Raw genomic sequence first — 26350 nt, 5'->3', positions numbered from 1 at the left:
AATGAGGTCAGTGCACAAGTTTCTGAGCACGTACAGTTTCACATGATAGTATTTCTGATTATTCTGGGTTAGTGAAACAGTGCAGTATCCCTTGGATTCCGCAGAAAGAGATGCAGAAGCCATACCATGACGTTCTTCAATTTGACCGTCTTGATGTTGAGTATGTTCACTAGCTTCTCACTGATGAAGCTCTTCTCAGTGCTACCGCTATTAATTAATGCTTCGGCTTTGCAGCTATTGTTCAGTATAACCATAAAGATTACTCAGAAGGGTGAGCCTGTTGAAGCTCATACTGCCAATGGCAAATCATATTTACCATCATCCTGTGTTACAGTTGCTGCGTTGCTCCTACATAATTTTCCAAAATGCCCTATTTTTTTGGCATTTGTGACAGACTGCTTTCTGTGCAGGGCAGTGAGTCCGCCGGTCTCTGGAATAGCTACAAAACCAACATTGGGAAGGGGTCTCCTTTTTCGGGTCGCGGCAGAGTGTTTTCCTTCCAGCTTTGCGGAATCTATTGGCTTAGCTACAAAGGGTGCAGTTGGACTGAAGTTGGCACCCTCAGAGTTTAGATATACACTGGAACTCTTTTGCGCCACATCTAGTGAACGTGCTCGCTCATAACCTGTACTGAGGTCAACACTTTTGTTTTTTAATATTTGATTCGAATTTGATTCGAAGTGAACCCATTTATAAATGCATCTCGAATCATTTCAGACCGGTACTGCTCAGCACTCAGTGCAACAAAGTCACAGTCTTTCGCTAATATTTTGAGTTCGTTTAAGAACTGGTCTAGAGATTCCCCTGGTTTCTGTTTTCTTGTGGTTAAAAGATGGCGTGCCATTACGATGTTCTTTGGTTGAATGTACACACTCTTTAGTGTATTCACAGCTTGTTCGTAGTTCTTAGCTTCACTGATGAGTTCGTATACGTTCCGTTCCACATAATCAAAAGTTTATCGCTAATCCTACCTTCTTGCCCGAGTAGTGAGTCTATAAAGTTGGTGAAAGTTCTAAACCAGTGATTAAAAGTTTTATCTGTATTTGTGGAATTTGGGTTTACATTCAATCTGTCAGATTTCAAGTATCTTTTCATATCGGACACGTCCTTTCACAAATCCTTTCCCACGTCCTTTCTCTATAGCCTGCTCAGCAACTTCTCCAATTGTGTATTTTTCAGAAATTTGTTTCTTTGATTGTTATGTATGACCAGTAAATCCTGGTTCAAACAAACCAATTTCTAGTCATAGTTCTAAATAGAAGGGCCAATTATATAGTGTTATCCACGATAGTCTTGACTCAACGTACGATATTCCAAATGGCCGTTCTCTGTCTCCTTTTTTTAAATTACCACCAAGGGGCTAAATAAAGATGTTACACAGCACAATGACAAATACAAAACATAAAATCGGGGGAATAAAAATACAAAAAGGCAATCAAGTGAGAAAGAAAAAAATAAAAGAAACGAATGAAATTATGAATAATGATAAAATGAGGCGTAATGCCCACTCGAACCCCAAAGTTGAGTGGTTACATTTGGACATGATTTAAACAGGTTTTCCTTCTTTTTCTTTATTTCTAAACACAAGAAGTTCACACTTTTTTCTCATAATTTTTTCTTTATGTTTTTTTTTATATTGAGTGCATTTGTGTCTGTGTATGCATATACGAGCAAGTCTGCAGCAATATTGAAGGAATGTAAATGTGTTTTTATGCAATAAACTTGAGATATGCAATTGAGGTCAGCAGTGATCTTTCTATTGTAAGGTATACACACACCCACACACTCACATGCATATAAGTATGCATAAAGGCATTTCACGACAGTGCACCCTCAATAAAAGTTAAGCTAGAATAGTGTCGAGTGATACGGTTGATTGCCAAAAAAATGTTCTGAATAGAGTAATAATCAACCTCCGAAATGTCGTCTGCCGCTGAAAAATGTTGCACTTCATAATGCCAACACCGTGCTAGTTGCTACAATGGTTTGCTCAATTGCTATGATTGATATACAATTGCCATTTACTTGGGTGTTGGTTCGTACACCAAAATAGCCGAACTTTTGAAGAAAATGTTGCGGTTGAAGTAATTTGCTTTGCTGCAGAAGTAGAGTATTGTGTGTGCCACTGTTGCAAATAACACTACCGTCTCTTCAAACAGTGATGTGCCTTTTGATATAAGCCAAAGCATAGCTGGTAGTGGTGTTGTTGAGAAAAAGTCAACACAGGGTATGGGAAAGAGGACGTAAAGTGATGAGGATAAGTAGGTCAATTTCTTTATTAACCATGAGGTTGAGAAAAAGAGGGGGGGGGGCGATACGAGGACAGACAAAACAAACAATGGGGTCAAGGTATCGAATGAGACGAAGCGTATGAACAATTGAAAATTAGTAGGTCGGTAGTTAAAGAAGCTGATATGGTGGCTTCTATATGGATGTTCGGCCTGCTAGAAATAACAGTCAAATCTCCTTGAAATTGAAATAATCGTTTTTTTTTCAAAGAAATATTCAATAAAGATCTTTTCGGTTTGAACGGCAGTTTTTTCTAGCAGTGTCATGTGAAATTGTCACCCATAATTATGACCCTAGTATCGATCTATTGCATTTCAATCTGTTTTAGGGTTAGAGTTAGGGTTAGTTAGGGTTAGGGGTGGGGGAAGGGTATCTTTTTTCTTCAGAAATATAAATAAACCCAATCATATTCATACGGCACAGAATGTTTTCATCTCAATAGACGTCAGTGATTGGTTGAAATTGCAGAAATTGAAGACAACAAATATCTAACAAACCATAGAATTTTCTCAAGAAAGCCAAGAGAAAAAGATGTTTTATAAACACATTCTACCAGTATACGAAGTTTAAAAGTGTTTAGTTACGTGGAAATTATTTAAAAAAAACTGCCGGTCAAACCGAAAAGATCCTTCAATAATATAGACTAGTGACCGTTGAGGGGTTCGTATAAGATTTTGCTGTTAAAATATCTGGACAATATAGGCGCGGTCGTGGCTCTGTAGTAAGAAATTTCCCGTCCACGTCATTCTAGATTGACCCTGAGTGGCCCCTTGGACAAGTGTCTTTCGCTATAGCCTCGGGATGACCAAAACTTGGTGCGTAACTTCGGTAGATGGAAACCGAAAGAAGCTCGTCATAAATATAATTTCTTTATTTTTATTTTATCTAGTTTCAGCTCACGAGCTGCGGCCATGGTGGGGCACCGCCATTTGATGTTGCTACATAATTTTACTTCACGAATGCTTTTTAGGAATTGATATTTGGTGCATGAGAGAGTTTGATGCAGCTGCCCTCATCTGCACCTCCTGCCGCGAAGTTGGTTCATCTGGGACAGCTGACAGGAAGAGGTCCAGCTTTATTTTGAAGACACCTACACCCACCTCATGCAGGTCTCTCAGGTCCTTCGCGAGATATATATATATATACGTTTATATATTTCTTTTGCAAGATTTTTTCATGTGAAATCGTGTGTTGAAACATAGTGTTGTATTTAGGAATGGTCATTTTGCCAGTTTAGCCAATAAAAACACACGCACTACATATTTGGTGTTACTTTGCTTCAGCGTTATTTATTTTTTACATTAATCTTAATCTTATTTCGGCCAGAGTTCTTTCGTCACACTCCTGTGACCTCATCAGTGGTCCTAGGAATACAAAATACAAAATGGCTGACCATTAGTAAGGAGAGACACACAAATAAGAAAGAAGAAAACAAAGGACCACTGATGCGGTCACAGGAGTGTGACGAAAGAACTCTGGCGGAAATAAGATTAAGATTAATGTAAAAAATAAATAACGCTGAAGCACAGTAACAACAAATATATATAGTGCGTGTGTTTTATTGGCTAAACTGGCAAAATGACCAGATGAAGGCAGGTGGAGTACAAACAAATAAATGTATTAGTATAGCGCTCAGGAATAGAAAAAGTATTTTACGTTTCGAGCCTACGCTCTTCGACAGAAAGATACACGGAAAAAACAAGGAGAGAAACAAGGAGAGAAAAAAATGCGTGTAGGAGCTAACGATCTATCATGGCGTCCTGACTTCGGACAGTGGTCAGACGCGTATATATATATACGACGGGCTTCTTTCAGTTTCCGTCTACCAAATCCACTCACAAGGATTTAATCGGCCCTAGGCTATAGTAGAAGACACTTGCCCAAGGTGCCACGCAGTGCGACTGAACTCAGAACTATATGGTTGAGAAGCAGGGTTCTTGCCACACAGCCATACGACTTTTTAGATATTGAATAACTGGGCGGGTTCATTAGGAACCAAAACGATTCACATATAAGCAAGAGCACTCAGAGAGCGCAAACCTCCGCCAAGGCAATACCAACGTCGTTTTATCTTTATTAGCCTAAAAAAGAGGGGACATTACAAAGACGGACAACACAAAACGTGGGGTACATAAAACGAATAAATGAAAATGTGTATGACAATAAAATCGAATGAAAAAAAAAATGTAATGGCTTATGAGCCCCACCCCACCCCAAGCTCGCAGTTCCATTTTACTGTTCTTATGTTCATGTATGTATCATTGTAATTCATCCTTTTTAAAAAAAAAATCGATCTGTGTTGCCACCAAATCATCGAATTTTACGGTTTTCGGCATGACTTTGTACTCGAAGTACATTTCTGTATTTTTTATTTTCTTATCGAACAATTCCAATAACATCTCTGCTTTTCTGTTTGCCACTAGTAATGTTCTTGAGTCCTTGCTATACCACTTCTCACCCATTATCACCCAGGTTTTATTCTTTATTTTTTAAACTTTTTTTTATCAATCTCTTCATTCTGTATATACGCAATCATTACTTTCAAGTCTCTTCTGTCAAGTTCATCCACCCTTTCCTTTGTCCTCTGTCTCTCTCCTATATATTCCACCAGTAAAATTGTTTCCTCATTCTCATAACTTATTAACATCTCTGGTTCCGTGGTTCGACTCTCTCCATAACCCTCCTCCTCAACTACATTACTCTTCTTCATCCTTTCTTTTTTTTCTTGTTTTTTGGTGCCGACTCCATCCTTGCACACTTTCTATCAATCGCTGTTTCCACCTTCGACTCTTCCACAGCTACCTCCTCCACTTCTGTTTGTATTCGGTCTTTTTTATGGGGACACCTTGCTTGCATGTGTCCCCTATTCCTACAGTTGTAACAAATTGGGCGCCTCCCTTCCGCCATAACTCTCAGTTAGGTCTCACCGGGGAGTACCAACTCTTCTACTATAATGTGGAGATCTGGTAGGGAAATATGAAGTAGGACTTCGAGTCCACACCTCCACCAATTGATCTCTCTCGACCTCTCCACCTTAATTATCTCAACCTCCTCCTCGCAATTGAAGAGAATGGCCACCACCAACCACGCCTCGTCTATCTCCGGGGGCACTCTCCCTATTCTCACTCTTGCAGCACGTTTTCTGCAATAGGTAGGCAAGAGTGCTCACTTTGCAGTTCTTAAAAGTACAGTGGAGTACTTTTTGCTTCCTCCTTACTCCCGAAGCGCACCTCCACTCTACCGAACTTCCTTCCACGTGTGTAAAATGTGGCCACATCCTTGATAGCATTTAACGCCTCTTCAGTTTCTTCTGTGTTGGCTATTTCCACTTTTTAGACTCTATGTTAAGAGTCCAGTAAATATTTTTTTATTTTTCTGCTTTCTGCACTGCTTCTGCTGGCGGTGTCAACCGGAGGCAGTCTCCTTCCTTCTTAAATAATGTATTATATTTTTTCAACTCCTTGTTAATTTCAACTTCCCTCATGCTCACCGTGTCGGCAGACAGGCTTTTTTCCGCTGCCGCAGCGTAGCTTCCCGCTTCCATCCCCGACAATGGGTAGAAAGGAATTTCGATAACAATATAAATTCAACAGGTTCAACAACTACAATTTTCAAATACAATAACAAACTCAATCCAGTACTCTCCGCTCTTACACTTTCCTTCTACCATTTCACCACGATTTAGCTGGAGATGATTTTTTTAAATGAGAATATCTGAAATAAACTCAATTACTCTCACAAATAGGAATACTAGAATTGAACCTGACCGCTCTCAAAAATTAAGTAAAGAGGCAGGAAAAAATAATCCAAAATCCTTGTCCGGCGAATCGATCCCAAGTCTAACCAGCGCGTGCGAGTTGTGTTAATTATTGTTGAATTATTGCGGTTGTTTACGAGGAGGTGAGCGCGATAGTATTATTGAAGTGCAATTTTTGGGAAAACTTTATTTGTGTGGGGAGGCTTGCATTATGGCAAGCTCAAGAAAACCCAACAGTGAACAAGTAACAAGTGAAGAGGAGATTTGTGAAAAGGTGCTTATTGAAGACGCAACGGATATTTACTCACCGAGACCATCAACATCAAGAAAAAAATATTGAAGTCGAAAGTTTAAATACAGCGGAGAAAGTTATGAAAAAAAAATGAAAAGAAAAAAAACAAAAAAATTAGACTTTGCTGCAGCAGCAGGAACTAAAGTAAAATTGAATAACGTGGATAACCTAGGAAAACACAAAGAACTTTTAAAAAAGGAGGGGAACGAAATTAAAGTGGCCCATCCAAAAGAATACAACAAGACATTGAAAAAAAGACCATCACCCATAAAATGTATAAAGTAAAAGAAAAAAATAGATTATGTAATTGAAAGCGAAATAGAAAAATGTTTGAAGCCGATATGGCATTTGGTCAAATAGGTCAATCGAGGTAGGCGCTATGCCGCCGTGGAAAAAGAACAAAAAAATCCCGGCAAAAACGGTACCAGTGATAGATCGGGGTCGGAGCGTGGTCTGATCATCGCTTCATTTGTATTGTCTTTGTATTGTTAATTTCATTCGATTTTTTAATATTTTATTAAAATTTTTAAAGTCACATTATATGTAAAGCCATATCGCTTTACTGATCCCATCAGTTCTGTCCATTTCTATGTTTGGCCCCCGGTAGACAATTAAGAAATTGGTATGCCGCCGTGGAAGTAAGAATGGGGTACGAAAAGGCACCACGACTTTATTCAGTCGACCCACTAATGACTGAGGAGTTGGTACTTCTACCAGTATATATATATGGGCAGAAGAACACCGAGAGTGACTAGAAGTAATATTCTCCCTGAGGTGGACCCCGAGTGGCTCGTCGCGGCAGTCACTATGGGTTTGGAAGAAAAAAAATAAGCATAGTGGAAGCTGCCGCGATGGAGCCACGTAATTGGTTTGGATAGAGCCTTCGTATTATTATGCAGACTGAGCAAAACTGGAAGAAATAACAGAAATTATCGAGGTTGGTGAGACCCGATTAGTGGTCGTGGTGAAGGGTCGCCAACCTCGATGCTTCCAGTGTGGAAAAAAGGGCCACCTCAGGTCGGACTGCAAGACCAAGGAATCAGAAAAAGACAAATGAAACAGAAGAAAACACAGCAAAACCGAAGGAACAGACATCAATACCAGAGGCAAAGGCAGGCGAGGGGTGGGAAGCGGTGAACCATGAGAGAAAAATTTTCCGAGAAGGAAAAAGAGAAAAAAAATGACAAGTAAAAAAAAAGGCCAAGGAAAAGTGAGGTAGAAGACTATTTCATGGCGGTTCGCAGCTCGAATCGAGATCTAGCGAAGCCCGTGGCAGTAATTCATGCCCCCAAAATAGAAACTGAAGGTATGGATGGGTTTTCTATTTTTAAGACTGACCCAAAAAATTATAACAGGTTACAGAGTGAGTTTCGAAATGATGTAGGCCCTCTCAGACATGACATTACCGAGATATATATGATGGCCTCATCATCCCGACACCGCGAGCCCGGAAAAAAAGAGAAAGCGGATAACCCTCCGCCTCCAGACACCGACTGAGGTAAGTCATTTAAATGATTGTTCACGTAGGATGTATAAATGTGCGTGGCCTGGCGTCGAGCTGGAAACTAGGACGTTTCCTAAATGACGTCAGGGCACAATGTCATTGTTGCTACTGAAACTTGATTAAAAGGGCCAAGAGATCTGCTCTCCGCTCCTGAATGGTTACGAGAGGTTCGCTTCTCCAGGCCTACCAGGTGGCGGAGTGGGGTGTTGGTCCTAATTAAAAGAAACCAAGTTTCAGAGAAAAAGTTGATTTTTCTGATCCAGAAGGTAGGCTGGTCGTTTTAGATTTGACGTTCAGTGGTAAGGAAATCAGGCTGGTTGCAGTTTATGCACCTAGTTCAAGTCAGACTGATTATTACCGAGATTTGGAGAAGTTTCTAGGCACGTCACGTTCACTAGTTGTGTTAGGAGACTTCAACACTATTCTCGATGCGCGCGTAGATAGTGTCGGTTCGAATCCCAATTGAAAACCGAACATAGGTTTCCAGGATCTACTAAGTCACTTTCAGCTAGTAAATCCCTACAGAATAGAATTCCCGAACGCTCCATTGTGGACATGGTCAAATAGCGACGGGTCATTTAGGTCTTACATAGATAGGATATTTATTATAAAATTAGATAAAGAAATAGTTACGCGTCCACAATTCCACTTGGTCAGTTACAGTGACCACAAGTTGGTAACATGTAAACTGAATCTAGATAGGATATATAGTAAGGGTTCCAGCTACTGGAAACTAAATAAGTCCCTTTTGGCGATTGAGGAGTACAGGAGCCGGATCAAGGTACTAATACAGAGGGTGTTAACCGGTTTCATTATCAACAACAAATGGTGGTACGCCCTCAAAAGAGCAATTAAATTTGAGTCTATTAGATATAGCATAAGATTAGTGGCTAGAGGGCGTAAGGAAGAAAAAGAATTAGTTAAGGCCCTAGAGGAAGCCATGTTATCTTGCGACGCATCCCAGGTGAAAGTGAAGAGACTGGAATTAAACCAGCACCTCGAAGCCAAACACATGGGGTGTATAGTCAGATCTAGACTTCGTGCAATCTGGAGCGAGGGAATCAAGGCCGCTGGATGGGCACGGGTTGTGGAAGCTCAACATGGAAATGATTCCATAATTCGATCTGTGGTGAATGCGCAAGGTGATTTGATAAACAAACCCGAGGAGATGTGTCGGACCTATCCAGAACACTTCGCCCAGCTTTTCGGGGGAAGCGATGGGCCGGATTGCAGGATGGACCTTACGGACTTCCTCGCCGGCCTGCCGCTCTCTCGGGGCAGGATACGGAGAGCTGTGAAGGGTCGATCACAACTAGGGAAATTATTGAGGCCATAGCAGACTGCGGTGGTGGTAAGGCGCCGGGTCTCGATGGTCTTCCCTACGAGCTGTATAAAAGTATGCCAGATTTGTTTGGGAACATACTGGCTAGCGTTTACACAAACTGGCAGCAGAATGGGCTTATCTCCAGATCTGTACACCGGGGAGTTGTGACGCTGGTCAGGAAGGACTCAGACAAGGGGGATAATATAGATAATTTTAGGCCCATCACTCTGCTGAACGCAGAGATGATTTTGGCCAAAGTGTTAGCAAAAAGATTGACGCGTGTCACGGATGGCCTAATTGGAGGGGCTCAAACGTGTGCTGTCCCCGGCAGAACCATCCAGGATAATCTTCATCTTATACGCTACACTGTAGAAGGGTATGGCAAAAAAGCTGGCAAGGGCGGGGCACTGGTCCATTTAGACCAAGCTAAAGCATTCGATACCTGGTTTCTGTTCTCGCGCGGTTCGGACTGGGTTTTGGTTTTCTCAGGTGGATCATATAGTTAGGTGTACGATAACATCGACTTGGTCGTTCGGGTGAACGGCTTTTTATCAAAGCCGTTCTGCATCAAACGTTTGGTTCGCCAAGGGTGTCCGCTCCCTGTGCTTTTGTACGTGATGCCCCTAGAGCCATTACTGAGAAAGCTGAACGGCATCCCGATGAATCCAGGAGGTGGAGGATCGGTTACAGCCTACGCGGACGACATCACTATCATCGAGATCAAGATGGGACATCTGCAGCAAGTAGATGAAACCATTAAGGTTTACGAGACGGTGGCAGGAGCAAAAGTTAACCGGGAAAAGTCGGTCGGCTTGCAACTCGGCACCTGGAGGGGCAAGTCGATGCCTTCGAATAGCATCGTAGGACGTTGGACGGAGGGCCCGATTAAGTTGCTAGGAATTTGGGTTGGCCCAGATCTCCAGATAGAAAAGAACTGGGCTGAGGTCTCCAGCAAGGTGGCCAGCATAGTCAGGACCTGGTCTTGGCGGTGGCTATTCTTGAAAGGGAGGGCAGATGTGGCCAATGTGTTTATCGCATCGGTCATCGTGTTCCGTCTTTCCGTCTTTCCGTCTTGCCCAATTGTAAAAATTAACCCGCTGCATCTCCCAACGGAAGAAGGTAAGAATTTCTTTCTCGTGATAGTAGCAATTATGAGAGAGGTGATATGGAAGTCGAGAATGAAAGGTATAGTGATACACACCTGCGTCTCCGGCCTCGCCCTCGTGAATATGTTCGCTTTTCATTTGAAAAGGAAGGTGGGGCTGGAAAGGAGGTGTTTGTCACAGAGTGAGTTTAGAAAACGATGGACGCGTGTAGCACGCATTTTGGGAGTGAAAGGCGCTGCGTGAACACGCTAGTGTGACTTACAGTAGATCGGTGTCTTTAAGACAGGGCTCGCGGGGTCGGAGCATACCCGTTTTTAACATCTCACCGTGTATATTATTGTTTGTAACCTGTTGTTTGTAATTATTGTTTGTTATTTACTGTTGTTATTTATTGTATTGTAACCCATTCGTTTTCATTACTCATGTAAAGTTTTATTGTATCATTCGTTTATGTGTGACCCCGATCATGCTGTATTGTCCCCTCTATGTTGGCCCTTAATGGGTAATAAAATAACAGATCCCAGTATTTTGCAAGGTGTGCTAACGATTCTGGGAAAGATCCTTCTGGATTCTTTTCAATATGATGACCAGATTTTTGAATTAATTTTTTAAAACTAAACACCTTGAAACTTCGCAGATTGAAAAGATCCCAGAAAAAAAAAATTATGTTGCCGTATCATGCCAAATGACAACTTCTATCTGTCTGACATAAAGGTCGCTAAATTGCTGTCTCTGTGCTCGCATGCATTGTTTACGAAATATTTTATTTGTTTATGACATATTTAATTTTTTTACAGTTTCTTTTTTCTACTCTGGAAACTACAAAATGGGTTGTTTACCGTTTTACTTTTTCACTTTAAATGCATATTGAATGCTTAAAACAACAAAATGTGTTGGTAATCTTTTTTTTTTGGTAATTTTTTCGCTTATTAAATGATTAAAAACACGTGCTATCAACGCAATGTTGACATTATTGTTATATCTTCTTACGATTGAAGTCACACAAAAATTATTGTATTGGTCAATTAAATGGAGTTGCTTGAAACGATCGCACTGCATTACCTCTGGATATTCTTGTTGATTATTTTGATTATATATATATATATATATATATTATATATATATATATATATATACATATATATATATATATATATATATATATATATATATATATATATATATATATATACTAGCAGTATTGCCCGGCTCGTGCGCTCGTGCGTTCTATGCACGCGCGAATTAAGCTAAACTTGGATGAAGTTCAATCAAAATTCAATTATTTTGGTTTTAAAATCAAGCATTTAATGCCCTCTATTTTTGCGCTTATGTGTTCCATTTCCTCAATAGGAAGTACGTAGAAGCGTTTCATAAATTTTTGCTGATCAAATAATTGCATTGTTGAATTATTCTTTTAGATCAGTATTTCTCAACGGGGATTTCAGGGGAGAGTTTCAAGGAGTCGCTGGCGATGTATCATGATGATCAAAAATCCGGCCTGCTAAAATTTGGTTAAAGTGATTCAAACGCAAAATGGCCACATTTAATTCAAAGCGTTAAAAATGTTATGAAAACAATTGTTCACAAAGACCAAACGATTAATACGAAAAAACCCTTCAGGCTACATCCCGAAAATTCATTTCTTTGCAGAATTTCTACAATGTTTACGGCGATTCGTTTTTATATCTTGATTTTTTATTTTTTATGCAATTTACGTATGCTTGCACGCGTGGTGAACACAGTTCACGTCAAACAGCTGACTGAGTAAAGTTCACTATTCAATGCATGGGATAAGGCCTAAACAAACACATTATCAATTTTTGCACGTGCGAGATGAATTTCGGAACAGAAATAGCGCAGTTCAATTTTCATTCGCCAAAACTTTAAGTGACCCATTTTTGGTGGTTCAACGATTTGTTGGCTAGGAGGAGATGTGCCGGGAAGTTAAACACAGAGACACACAAGTTGAGTTTTATACCATTTATTTTTTTGAATAGTATCAGTGGAATTTTCGAAACATGTGTCGAAAGTAAAAATATTTGATTTAACACCTGTGTTAAACTCCATTTATTTATTCACACACACACACACACACACACACACATATATATATATACAGACACACATATATATAATGGGTCATCCTATAGATAATTTGGTCTTTAAATACTTTTTTATTTGTTAAAATTAAGATTAAGAACTTTCTTTTTTAATCTCCTTCATTTTCTACAATGCTCTTCTATCTATCTGGTAAACTTGCAAGGTCCCTCTTCCAAAATTCAGTTGTCCATGATGAAAAATACTCCTCTGCTACTGTTCTGACTTCGTCTACAGAATTTATATTTTTTTCTGTCCAAATGGCGGTGCCCCAGCATGGCCACAGCTCGTGAGCTGAAACTAGATAAAATAAAATAAAAAATAAAATGATTTTGAAGACTGTGGAATAAATGATAATCAGTTAGGGCAAAGTCCAGTGAATATGAAGGGTGGGACATCGTTTCCCATTCAAACTGCTCCCGCCTTTGCGGTGTCATCCTCGCTGTATGTATCCAAGCATTATCCTGATGGAAGAACACCTCTCATCTTGAAACCAAAGCTGGTTATTTGTTTTCCTTCTAGTAGTGTCTTAAGCCGCCCAAGCTGCTCGCAGAAGATCTCCAGTGTTATCGTTTGGTTCGGGTTTAAAAGTTCAAATTGGACGAAACTGTTCATATCCCATCAAACAGATAACAACAACTTACGTGAGTGAAGACCTTCATTAGCCTGCGGTGCCGGTGTTTCTCCTTTCCCTACCCACCGTGACATTTTTATAGAGAATTCGTTTCACGTCACCAATCACTATTCGGTCCAAACAAGGTTCGTTCTTGAGACGTGACAATAAAGAAGAGCACATATTCACTCTCTCCATGCGATTAGACTCAGAAAGTTTGTGACAAATCCACTGACTCAATTTGCTGGCTTTACCAATGGCATCCAGGTGTCGATGCATGGTTGACCGACCAAATTCAAGTTTCTGTGCTTGTTCCTCAATAGTTACGGTGGGATTTTGTTCCACCAGGTTTTGCGAGACATCCTCGTCGAGCTCTACAGATCTTCCAGTTCAAGGTTCATTTCTAGGTTGCAGCTTCTGGCTCAGAATTTCTGGTACAGCCGTTGACACTGGCTTACGTTTATTGTCCGACCCCCATATATTGCATTAATATTCCTCGCACTTTCCGTCGCGTTGTTGCCTTTATTGAAATCATAAAGCAAGATATACCGAACATGCCCCATTGTTATTTCCATTTTAGCATATATGTTTGTGTGTTGTGTTTGCCCCCTCCCCCATCGCTTGACAACTGATGCCGTAACTTAGCGGTTCGGCAAAAGAGACCGATAGAATAAGTACTAGGCTTACAAAGAATAAGTCCTGGGGTCGATTTGCTCGACTAAAGGCGGTGCTCCAGCATGGCCACAGTCACATGACTGAAACAAGTAAAAGAGTAACATGTATATATATATATATAATATGTGTATATATATATATATATATATATATATATATATATATAATATGTATATATATATATATATGTATATATGTAATATGTATATATATATATATGTATATATATAATATGTATATATATATATATGTATATATGTATATATATAATATGTATGGATACATACATACATATATATATATATATATAATATAAGCGGGATCAGCCATCTGAATGTGGCTAGGGACAGGGCGGGGTGGTGGGGGTGTTACTGATGCATTTAGCCCCAGGCGACTATCGACGTCATCAGAAGAGCCGAAACCATCACGGTGTCCTTGCTAGCCTGCAAAGGGAGATCAGCCTCCCCGAAGATACGGATGCTACACACGGACCGGTTTCGAGGTAATTGCCTCTTGTCAGCGCATGGCAAGCACCGTTCTTCGTTGAGGGACTTCCTGTACAGGCTAGATATATATAGATTTTCACAGTAACTACAGTCACTGGCGTAGAAAATCTGTTCGAAGACAATAATAAATCTCTGAGCGAGGTATAAACAGTAACTGCTCTATAATATAAGCGGGATCAGCCATCTGAATGTGGCTAGGGACAGGGCGGGGTGGTGGGGGTATTACTGATGCATTTAGCCCCAGGCGACTATCGACGTCACTAGAAGAGCCGACACCATCACGGTGTCCTTGCTAGCCTGCAAAGGGAGATCATATACATATATATATATAACTAGCAGAATTGCCCGGCGATGCTCGGGGCTGAATTGCTTGAAAGTACTGTTAATGATTGCACTGAATTATGATGATTATTCAGGCAAATATTGATATAAGTTTACGGTGGGAGATAAGGACTTAACGATCAAACGTGTGCCATTGCATTGTTTTGGGGGAACCAAATTTCTGATGAGCATTATAGGGGCACCAACTTTAAGTTTGAGAATGTGTGGTGGTAGTCCGGGGTGCTCAAAGGAATTGAGTACCTCTATTGGATAGTTGATGACGTCCTCTGGGTCAGGAGTTGTATCGATAGACTGATATACATAGACTTCCCCAAGAATGAGTTTTAGCATTTCATATGGTGAACAGTTTTATTCCTCGGGGCCAGAATAGCCCTTTGGCCAATCCAATCCATATTCTGATAATTAGCTTGTAGATCTGGGAACACTGCATCTCTGAGATCAGAAGGCGTTTTAACAATGGTACAAATGGAATCGATGGCAATATTACCATTTTCATCCCCTGGTATTTTGCCTTCGCCAAGTGCAAGGAGGGTGTGAGGAAATGCAGCTGATGTGATATTACATCGCATATGAGCACGCATATTGGTGTGAAGTTTGAGAGTCTTCACCAGTGGCCACAATGTGGATGACTTAAGACACGCACTTACTGCATCAGCTGTAGTCCCTTTGGGAATAACGGGAAGTGTTTGTCGGAAGTCCCCTGAAAGAAGAAGTGTTATGCCTCCCATCGGAGGTGAAGAGTGTTTGATGTCTCTGAGAGATCTATTTAGTGCTTCAAGAGCACGTCTGTGGGCCATCGGGCATTCATCCCAAACGATAAGCTTGCATCGTCTGAAGACTTCTGCCTGATCGGAGCTGTTACTGATGTTGCAAGTTGGTGTCTCAGTCTTCGCTAAGTGAAGCGGAAGCTTGAAAGTGGAGTGAGCTGTCCTGCCGCCTGGCAACAAAGTAGCCGCAATTCCAGATGATTCCACAGCTAGGGCAATGCCTTGTGTTCGCCTAATCCCAGCCAATATTAATTTGTTGACAAAAGTTTTCCCAGTGCCCCCAGGAGCGTCCAGGAAAAAAAATCCTCCCAGTTTTGGCCTGGACTGAATTAACAACGGAGTTGTAAGCGAACTTGTGTTCTGGAAGGAGCTTTGGCTCATTGTCGGCTATGTACTCGGCAAGCTCGTCAACATTGAAACATGTCTCACGCAGCAAATGTGAAGACAGAGTATTTGTGCCTTCCCGGTTTGTTGAAGGTAGGCCATAAACCGGCAAGGCACTACCGCCCATATCAAGTACAGTATCTTCGAACGTAGTTTGTTACCACACAGCCACACCTGCCCCTATGTATGTGTGTGTGTGTGTGTGTATGGGTAGATATATTATGCATGTATATATGTGTGTATATATATGTGTACATATTACATGTACATCTATATATATATATATATATATACATCTACACATAAAATACAAAATACAAAGTTATATTTTGATATCGCTAGTGATAACAATACTCAAAATATCTAACAGACTGGAATTGTAGGCCCATCTCTTGCAATTTCGATCAATTGGATCTTGTATAGAAGTGTACGGCTGCAGCGAAATTCATTTTTTGACTTTCTTCTATGGAAGGCATTTTAACAAAAATGCTTCCGTAAAGACGGTAAAAATATTGTCAATTTCCCCAAACAAGGACACAATTCAATTTTGAAACAATAACCAAAGCCCCTTCTCCGAAAGGGGGAGGGTTACGGTTTACAAGCATCGGTTGTCAAGCGATGTTGGGGGGACAAACACAGACACACAAACATATACATACACATGCATATATACGACGGGCTTCTTTCAGTTTCCATCTACCAAATCCACTCACAAGACTTTGGTCGGCCCGAGGCTATAGTAGAAAACACTTGCCCAAGGTGCCACGCAGCGGGACTGAACCCGGAACCATGTGGTTCGTAAGCAAGCTACTTACCACACAGCCACGCCTATATATATATATATATATATATATTTATATACATACACAGGGTGATTCAAAAGTCACCATACATAGGAAAAATTTATTTTTTATAAGAAACAGTTAATTAAAAAAACTGTTTCTTATAAAAAAAATTAATTGTTCTTATGTATGGCGACTTTTGAATCACCCTGTATATAGACATTTATTATATATTGCATATGACGGACAACATGCTTAGTTAGGATCACACCGTCGGTTACGACGACGAGGGTCCCAGCTGATACGATCAACGGAACAGCCTGCTCATGAAATTAACGTGCAAGTGACTGAGCAATCCACAGACACGCGTACCCCTAACGTAGTTCTCAGGGAGATTCAGCGTGACACAGAGTGTGACAAGGCTGGCCCTTCGAAATATAGGTACTACTCATTTTTGCCAGCTGAGTGGACTGGAGCAATGTGAAATAAAGTGTCTTGCTCAAGGCCACAACGCGTCGCCGGGAATCGAAATCACGACTTTACAATCGTGAGCCGAATGCCATAACCACTAAGCCACGCACCTTCACACATGCTTAGTAGCAACAAAGCAGTGAGAAAGTAGAATCATGGGCGAAATTCTTAGTGTTATTTCTTTAAGCGTCTTACGTTCTGAGTTCAAATTCCTCTGGTACCGATTTCATGTTTTTCTTTTTACCTATTTATAAGTTAAACAAAATTATGGCTTTTGTTAACACCTGATACCTGATATACACATAGATATAATACCTGATACACATACATATAAGGTCGTTTGTTATGGCCGGTAAGAGAGTGACCATTGTTTTCGCACCTATAAAGCGTTGTGTCTGTCTTTGTACCCATCATCTCTTAACAACTGGAGTTTGTTTGCTTATATCCTTGTAACTTAGCGGTTTGACAAAAGCTACCGGTAGAAAATAATAAGCACTGGCATAATTTTATTCGACTGAATACAAAGTGAAATTGTTGTAGTTTTTGTTAACTCCTGATAAATGCTTGAGGACATCCTTCTTCGTTGTTGACAATCTTCTCACATTCCATCATAAAATCATAAGCGATTCTCTCACTGACAACAGAGTCATTCTTGTAATCTTCATGATTTGTTACAAACTGTCTTGTCCATTGGGCCATTGTCATTATCTTTCCTATAAATTAAATGAAAATAAAAAAAAAGGTTTATTATTTATTTTATATGGAAATTATTTGCTGTATTCTGTAACAATATCCTGACTTCGTGATCTGAGGCAAAAACAGATAAAGCCCTAATTGTTTCTTTTCTTTATTCGTTTTAGCTGTGATAACTGTTTTGAAAACATTGCTTAAAACCAAACTGTGATAGAATGGTTTAACTGTGATAGAATCACACACACACACAGTTTTCTTCATATAAGTACGTAGTATTTGGAGTTTGATGGTTTATTAACGATGGTTGTTACAAGGTTAAAAGATAGTTTAACATTATATTTTATAATTAAAAAGAACAAACTAGCATCATTAGAGATTAAATGTTGTGTATTTGCAGCAACATCTCTATATCTATAAACGGCAAAATGTTTGTGTATCTGTGTGTCTGTGTGTCCTTTATACAAATCCACAGTTTTTCACGTAAAAGGCTCGCATTTTCTATGGGCTTTCAAAACTATCTGAAGGTGGATGAGTCGACGGAAACAAATGAATCATCTTATCTGCAGCTTTGTCTGAAATATATTTCAGGTATTTCATATTTTGAGGTCTGCTACCGGTATCGTAATTATAATCAAGATATTTGTGTATGAGAGGAATTAAACCAGGGAAATCATCCTGTTGAGAATAGAATCAAAATAATTGGAAATAGTTTGAACCTTCTGTCCTGTGAGCAAGAAATTGTTCGAGATGTCGACCAACAAGTTATAAAGTTTAATGATATTTTTGTAATAAAGAAATATTGCAAAATTGGGAAGAGAAGCTAAGAAATTTTTATCCGTTAGAGAGTCGAGCTTACGATCGTGAGGTTGTGAGTTCGAATCCCGGACTGGGTCGCCTGTTGTGTTCTTGAGCATTTCAACTCTGCAAGAGAACCATTCTGCTCAGTCCAAGATTTAATAGAAGAGTTTAATAACACTGTGCAACAAATTTCAGGTTCAAAAGAAATACAAGTTAAGTAAGACTTGTTTCTGGGTCAAAAAATTGTCCTGATTCTGATTCTGACCTTTATTTCTCCAGATTAGGCACCATAATTATAATGTTTTCATGCGGATTCTTCGTTCCTCACAGCAAATGGAACTTATCTATCTGTCTGTCTGTCTGTCTGTCTATCTATCTATCTACCTATATTTATCTGTCTGTCTATCTATCTATTTGTGCATGTGTGGAGCGCAGGACTGGGTTCACATCTTGTAGGGCCCAGAGCACTTTAAATTCGGTGGTGGGGGGGGGGTCATTCATACTCAGATATTAAAATCCATGTAAAATTACCAAATTTACATCTCATTATCCGTCTATTGCATATAACTGAAATTGACAAGTTAACACACAAAATTTAAAGGCATCAGTCAGTGCAAAGTTTGCAATCTAAACAAAGTACAACAAGTTTTATCAACTTACCACTATACACTATGATACCTACAAAAGCGACTTTCTTTCTGCACTTTGTATCAGAAAAATCTTTAATGAATTTCTCAAGATACGCGTTTTTAGAATACGGTTCTCTACATTCAAAAGGCACAGAATACTTAGTCTTTCATGAGTCGTTTTGGTTCTCAGACAATTCTTTATCAGTCTCAGTTTATCGAATAACCTTTCTCCTGAACAACTAATAACCATCAAGCTCAAATATATTTTAAGAGTTACATCAATAGTTGGAAAGTTATAAGCAAGCCTTTTATTATGGATTAAAAGAGCCTCTTTAGATAAAGTGAAATATGTCCTGGGTTAACAAAAGGCTGTAAGCTGTACAATTACTTCTATGAACGCATTACTAAAATCACAGGGAAACGGGGATGAGTTTCTCAGATTCAGTTCTGAAATCTGCATGTATTACTTTGAGCTTGTCGTACACAGATCGATAAACTCATCTGTGATTTTGTAAGAGAATGAAAAACTGATGTAAAATGATATTGAAAGTCCTGCATCTGCATTGTTCTCTTGCAGAAAGGCGGCGAGTTGGCAGAAAAGTTAGCACGCCGGGCGAAATGCTTAGCGGTATTTCGTCTGCCGTTACGTTTTGAGTTCAAATTCCGCCGAGGTCGACTTTGCCTTTCATCCTTTCGGGGTCGATAAATTAAGTACCGGTTACGCACTGGGGTCGATATAATTGACTTAATCCGTTTGTGTGTACTTGTTTGTCCCCTCTGTGTGTAGCCTCTTGTGGACAGTAAAGAAATAAGAAAGGACAACTCCCTCCGAGGCTGATGCTAGATTTACTCCATGCCTGTTTGTCTTCCTTGTTATATTTGTTGTTGTTTTAGAGTCTGTATTTCCACACGTTCCTAGCATCCAGTTCCAACTCTTCATACCTATCTCAATATGATTTCAGAAAGTTTTTTAAAGAATCGGTTAGATCTACCACTTTGTTCAGACGAACTTCAATTCCTTGAAAAACTTTGTGTACTGTTAAAATGTAAAAGAATTAGAATTCAGATCGTCACCATCAGAGCAGTTTCAGCGTAATCCATTTTGATTGCCAATGTCTGAGCGCCATATCTTGTTTCAGATGTTTGCTCCAAATCATTTGTAATATCTAAATGGAAAAAAACGTTCTGTTTTACAGAAAAAAGGGTTTAACAAAATGTTCATACTTTAAATTTTTCTAAAAAAAAAAAAAGGAAAAAAAGAAAATTGTTGTTTTACAGAAAAAGGTTTCATAAAATTTTGAGCCTTCAAAAGTTAGAAACTAGAATCGAAAAAATAAAAAAAATTAATTGGCATCTTGTTACACTTTTTGAAAAAAAAATAGTTTTAACAATAAAATCTCTTCACTTCCTCCTCTTTCTTTTCTCTCCCCCATTCCATTTTACAATCCTTTCTCTTTATCTGGGACATTATCTGAGTGATTATCCTTCTTCTCAGACCTATCTCTCTTTTATTCTTCTTCTCTCTTTCTCTTCTTCTTATCTTTTTCTCTTTTCCTCCTTCTTTTCCTTCTCTCTTCATTTCATCATTCACCTCCCACCATCTTCCCTCTTCGAATAACTCATTTTCCTTCTTCCTGGACCTACCATTGTTTCATGTTTCTTGCCTCCTCCTCCCCTCTTTTTTCGCTTCTCTCTTCTATTCGATTAAACGTCTCCTTCTGTCCTTAATCCCATCAAATCCTTCTCCTATGCTTCCAAAAGAAATTATATAGTTAATCTTCATTTGTTAAAAAAAGGTGGTATTCCACCCCACTTTGGAAATAAGATATGTTTGATAATGAGGTGAGCATTTCAAAAAGGACAACAAAATGCCAATTAAATTTCATTTATTTTTCGATTCCAGTTTCTAAATTTTGAATGCTCAACATTTTATTAAACCTTTTTCTGTATAACAATAATATTTTTCAGAAAAATTGGAAGTTTGAATATTTTCTTAAACTCTTTTTCTGTAAAACAGGAATTTTTTTCTATTTAAATTTCTTACTTTTAAGATGTTTTTTTCATTGCCCTTTTCAAGCCTAGCCAGACTCATAGGCCCGGTGTCCCGGTTTCTATGGCGTATGTATTCCCCACCACCAGCTGGACGGGACGTCAGTCCATCGCAGCGTTACTCAAGAAACAGGAAGAGAGAGTGAGAGAAAGTTGGGGCGAAAGAGTACAACAGGGGTCGCCACCACCCTCTGCCGGAATCTCGCAGAGCCTTAGGTGTTTTCGCTCAATAAACACACACAACGCCCGGTCTGGGAATCGAAACCGCGATCCTCGGACCGTGAGTCCGCTGCCCTAACCACTGGGCCATTGCGCCTCCATATATCATATAAGTTACTATTTAGATTGTCATTCAAGTACCGTTGCCATCGTTCTCCCAATTTCTGGTTCGCCCCCAAACCACATTGAGGTGATTGTTGGTTTTTATAGGAGAAAGGCCACCACTGATTTTTAATTTCTATTTTATAAAGTACATAAAAATATATGATTATTCAGCCCCAGGCCACTCCTGAGCTAGCAGACCTACGATCAAGGATGTTTCAGCTTGACCAGCCATTCTGTATTTCTGACATAATACGTCTAGAAATACACCGTCAAATGCATCTTTTCTAAGAGACAGTAAGAAGTGATTTGAGGGCAACCTGGCTGCTATTTCCAACAGGTAAAGCAACCGCATTGTCTTACATAATATCTGTACTTCCCTCTGTTCACACTATTCAGGTTACCTTTGGGTCCAGTGAAAAAAAGTACTAATTTAATGAATTAATGAGAATTCGGACATAGCGTTAATTAAATTTGACATGGCGACGATCACAGGAAAGACGAAACGAAGCGTAACCAGAGAGAAGACCTTACCCGGGAAGTGGTTTAACCTCTCTAATGTTATGAGGTTGTGAGGGAGAGAGGAATAGTTAGAGTAGACAGGAAAGAACGGGCAGTGAAGCATGTTCAGGACGGAGAGGAGGGAGTGTAAGAGAGAAAGAGAGGAAGTTATGGCTGTAGGAGGAGAAAGAGGGTAAGAGGGAAATGCAAACGAAAAGACAGAGAAAAAGACAGAGATAGAGCTAGAAAGAGAGGGAGAGAGAGAGATAAATAGACAGACAGACAAACAAAAAGATAGATATATAGAGAGGGGAGGACTCATAGATAGACAGTCGGATAAATAGTGAATTGACAGAAATGGAAGGAGAATAAGTTGAAGAGAGTAAGAAAACATTGAAAGAGGAAGAGTGGGAAATAGCAAAGCAAACAGAAAGGAGAGGGAGAAAGACAGCGAGAAAGAGAGAGAGAGAGAGACAGACAGATAGATATATATAAAGAGAGGATAACTGATAGAGAGAGGAGAATAAGTAGGAGAAAGAGAGTAAACAAACAAGAAAGGGAAAGAGTGGGAGAGGATAAGTGAGAGTAAAATAGAGAGAGAGAGAGACAGACAGATAGATATATATAAAGAGAGGATAACTGATAGAGAGAGGAGAATAAGTAGGAGAAAGAGAGTAAACAAACAAGAAAGGGAAAGAGTGGGAGAGGATAAGTGAGAGTAAAATAGAGAGAGAGAGAGACAGACAGATAGATATATATAAAGAGAGGATAACTGATAGAGAGAGGAGAATAAGTAGGAGAAAGAGAGTAAACAAACAAGAAAGGGAAAGAGTGGGAGAGGATAAGTGAGAGTAAAATAGAGAGAGAGAGAGAGAGAGAGAGAGAGAGAGAGAGAGACAGACAGATAGATATATATAAAGAGAGGATAACTGATAGAGAGAGGAGAATAAGTAGGAGAAAGAGAGTAAACAAACAAGAAAGGGAAAGAGTGGGAGAGGATAAGTGAGAGTAAAATAGAGAGAGAGAGAGAGAGAGAGAGAGAGAGAGAGAGAGAGAGAGAGAGACAGACAGATAGATATATATAAAGAGAGGATAACTGATAGAGAGAGGAGAATAAGTAGGAGAAAGAGAGTAAACAAACAAGAAAGGGAAAGAGTGGGAGAGGATAAGTGAGAGTAAAATAGAGAGAGAGAGAGAGAGAGAAAGAAAGAAAGAGAGAGAATAGAGATAGACAGATAGACAGGAAAAAGATATAGGGAGAATGGAGGACGACAGATAGACAGAAAGATTGGAAGAGAATTTAGTAACTGGTGACGCTAAAGTGGAGAAAATGTATTTTTGAAAATTTTTTAAAACTGATTTTTTAAGAAATAGAATGGCGGAGGCACTCTTCATGCAAATCTGCCAGAAAGGGGTGACTCCCAATATAGAGAGCCTACTACTTATATCAGTGTTGTGGGGGCCGATACTGGTGGGACCAGGACAGTTGCTCTTTTGTCCCCTACAAATCCAGCTGTATACGAATGTATATGTATGTGCGTTTATTTGTATCCCACTACTTCCTGATTTGTTAATGTCCCCTAACTTAGCAGTTCGGCAAAAGAGGCCGATAGAATAAGTACCAGACGGAGAGCAATAAGTACTGGTGGCGATTTGTTCGACTTCACATGTGGTTCTCAACAGAGGTCTATATAAGATTTTGTGGGGGTCTATGGAAGCAAAATAGTAAATTGGGGATCTTCGGTTGTATTTTAAGGGTCTATGAAACAAAATAAACCCAACTTTTCTTTTAGATGTTTTTATTGTAAGAAACTGGTAGGTTTCTTTCTCTAATCTTTAACATAGTTTAACATGTTTCTCTCACAGAGTAGCATTGCCAAACCTATACAAGCGAATACATGAAAAACAAAATAGGAGTTTTGAAATGAATATCAATAGAATTAGCTTTCAGACACTGGATGGTCATGAAGGGTCCACTAGAATAAAATTAAAATCAAAGAGGTCTTTAGTTAAAAGATGCTTGATAACCACTGGACTACTGGACTACACCTTCCAAGGTGGTGCTCCGGTATAGCCACACTCCAATGACTGAGATAAGTAAAATCGTAAAAGAAGACTCCTTTGGGCTAGATATAAGTTTAAAATTGATTTAAATATCATCCATTGTTTAAAAAAAAAATCAGGAGAGAAAAATTAATGTGTTTTAAGATTTGAAATATTTTTTTACCTTTCCATTCATGATTTCATTTATAGTCATCAATGTGCAAATATCATCAGTTGGTTCACAATCAGCAGAGTCTAATTGATCGCAATAACAACAACGATAATAAGGATAATAATAAGAACAATAATAATGATAATAATAACAACAACAACAACAACAATAATAATGTGATGCATGTGCCTGGTGTACGCTTATCAGACGAGTAATCATGATGGGTATACTGGGCTTCGTATATTTTACCTCAGAGTCACTTTGGTGGCATGCACTGCTCTCTCACTCAATAATAATAATAATAATAATAATAATAATAATAAACTAAAGACTAAAACAATAATAATAATAATAGTAATAAACTCAAGACAGAGCTGAATGCAAGAAACAACTCAAGACAGAGCTGAATGCAAGAAACAACTCAAGATAGAGCTGAATGCAAGAAATAAACTCAAGACAGAGCTGAATGCAAGAAACAGGATCGAAGCGATCAATGCATTAGCTATACCAGTCGTGACTTACAGTTTCAATATTGTTAACTGGTCAATTACTGAAATATGTCAGCTCGACAGAAAAATAAGGAAACTGTTGACAATGCATAGAATGCACCACCCTAAGGCAGATACAGAACGACTCTATCTGCCAAGAAAAGAGGGAGGCCGTGGTCTTTTACAACTGGCAATAACAATGAAGATTGCTACAATTGGCCTAGACACCTACCTGAAAAACTCTGAGGACTGGATGTTAAAACTTGTCTCAAAACATCAAAACAAGAAAGCATCATACTCAGTCACAAAACAGGCAAAGGAATATCTAAGTGAATTCCGAATACAACCAATTTCGGAATTAGAGATAGACATACAAGAAACAAGCACAGAAAAAGCTAAGTGCATGAAAACCCGTGCCAAAACTGCGGCCTTAGATATTCTGAATAATAAATGGCAAGAAAAACCTCTCTATGGCAAATACCCAAAGAGAGCGAATAATGCAGATATTGACAAAGCCCTGACCCATCAATGGCTAATGGCCTCTGGCTTAAAATCTGAAACAGAGGGGTTTATCATAGCAGCTCAAGATCAATGCCTACCAACAAGAAACTACCAGGCCAGCATATTAAAGAACGGCAGTAGCCCAACATGTCGTGTATGCCGACAACAAATTGAAACCATTGATCATGTTGTCTCCAAATGCAGTCTTCTAGCGCCTACAGAGTACCTCAGTAGACATGATAGAGCTGCACAATATATTGACTGGGTAATTTGCAAAAACCTGGATTTGCCCCATGAAAAAAACTGGTGGGAACACAAACCACCCCCAGTGCTTGAAAATGACCACATCTCACTCCTCTGGAACTTCACCATTCAAACTGACAGGAAGATAGATGCAAATAGGCCAGACATCCTATTGAAAGACTTCAGACAAAGAACATGCCTCCTCATTGATATGACTGTCCCAATCGATATAAACGTATCTGTCAAGACCTACCAAAAATTGAGCAAATATAAAGATCTTGAAATAGAAATCAGCAAAATGTGGAAGCTGAAGACTAAAACAATACCTGTTGTCATAGGTGCCCTGGGAATGATAGCGAAAGGGACTAATTGTTACCTAACTCAGATACCAGGAAACCCCAAAATGGCAGAAATTCAAAAGATAGTGCTCATGGGAACTGCTCATATCCTACGCAAAATACTCTCTATGTAATCCCAAGGTTTAAAACAAACTTTTTAAAAATTTATTTATTTATTTATTTTATTTTGTTTTCTTTTTTTCTTTTTATTTTTTTTCTTTTCTTTTCTTTTTTTCTTTTATTTTTATGTATTAGACATTCACTAGTACAACACCAAAAAAACCAAAAAAACCCCCAAATATATGGCACAGAACTTCCAACCTGTTGTCTCTTGAGGTCTCTGGGTGAGACTTGGAGCCAACTTGTACAGACATAAAGCAAAAGTCAAACATAGAATAATAATAATAATAACGATAACGATAACATGAACTTCTAACTTGTCTCTTGAGGTCTCTGGGTGAGACTTGGAATCAACTTTTACAAATACAAGGCAAACGTCAAACATATAATAATAATAATGATGATAATAATAATAATAATAGCAATGATGATGATGATGATGATAATGATGATGATATACAGTCAATAGCCCAACGGCTTAGAAGGTATGCTTTTAAAACGGGTGTGAGGTGCGAAGTAATTTTATAGAGACTTGACAAAAGTAA

General features: G+C 39.2%; 1 protein-coding gene across 1 annotated transcript in view; it reads right to left on the bottom strand.

The window, feature by feature from the left end:
- Positions 1-17390: 17390 nt before the first annotated feature.
- Positions 17391-26350, bottom strand: part of LOC115225693 (glutamate--cysteine ligase catalytic subunit-like) — a 58832-nt gene continuing 49872 nt past the window's right edge. Inside the window, exons 15-17 of the mRNA XM_036514619.1 lie at positions 24128-24198; positions 18163-18277; positions 17391-17622 (exon numbers count right to left, since the gene is read on the bottom strand). Coding sequence (XP_036370512.1) covers positions 17456-17622; positions 18163-18277; positions 24128-24198 — 353 coding nt within the window. The 3' untranslated portion in view covers positions 17391-17455. The remainder of the gene's footprint in view (positions 17623-18162; positions 18278-24127; positions 24199-26350) is intronic.

This window comes from Octopus sinensis, linkage group LG28, assembly GCF_006345805.1.
Source record: "Octopus sinensis linkage group LG28, ASM634580v1, whole genome shotgun sequence".
Lineage (NCBI taxonomy): Eukaryota > Metazoa > Mollusca > Cephalopoda > Octopoda > Octopodidae > Octopus > Octopus sinensis.
This window is presented reverse-complemented; position numbering and strand designations above follow the sequence as displayed.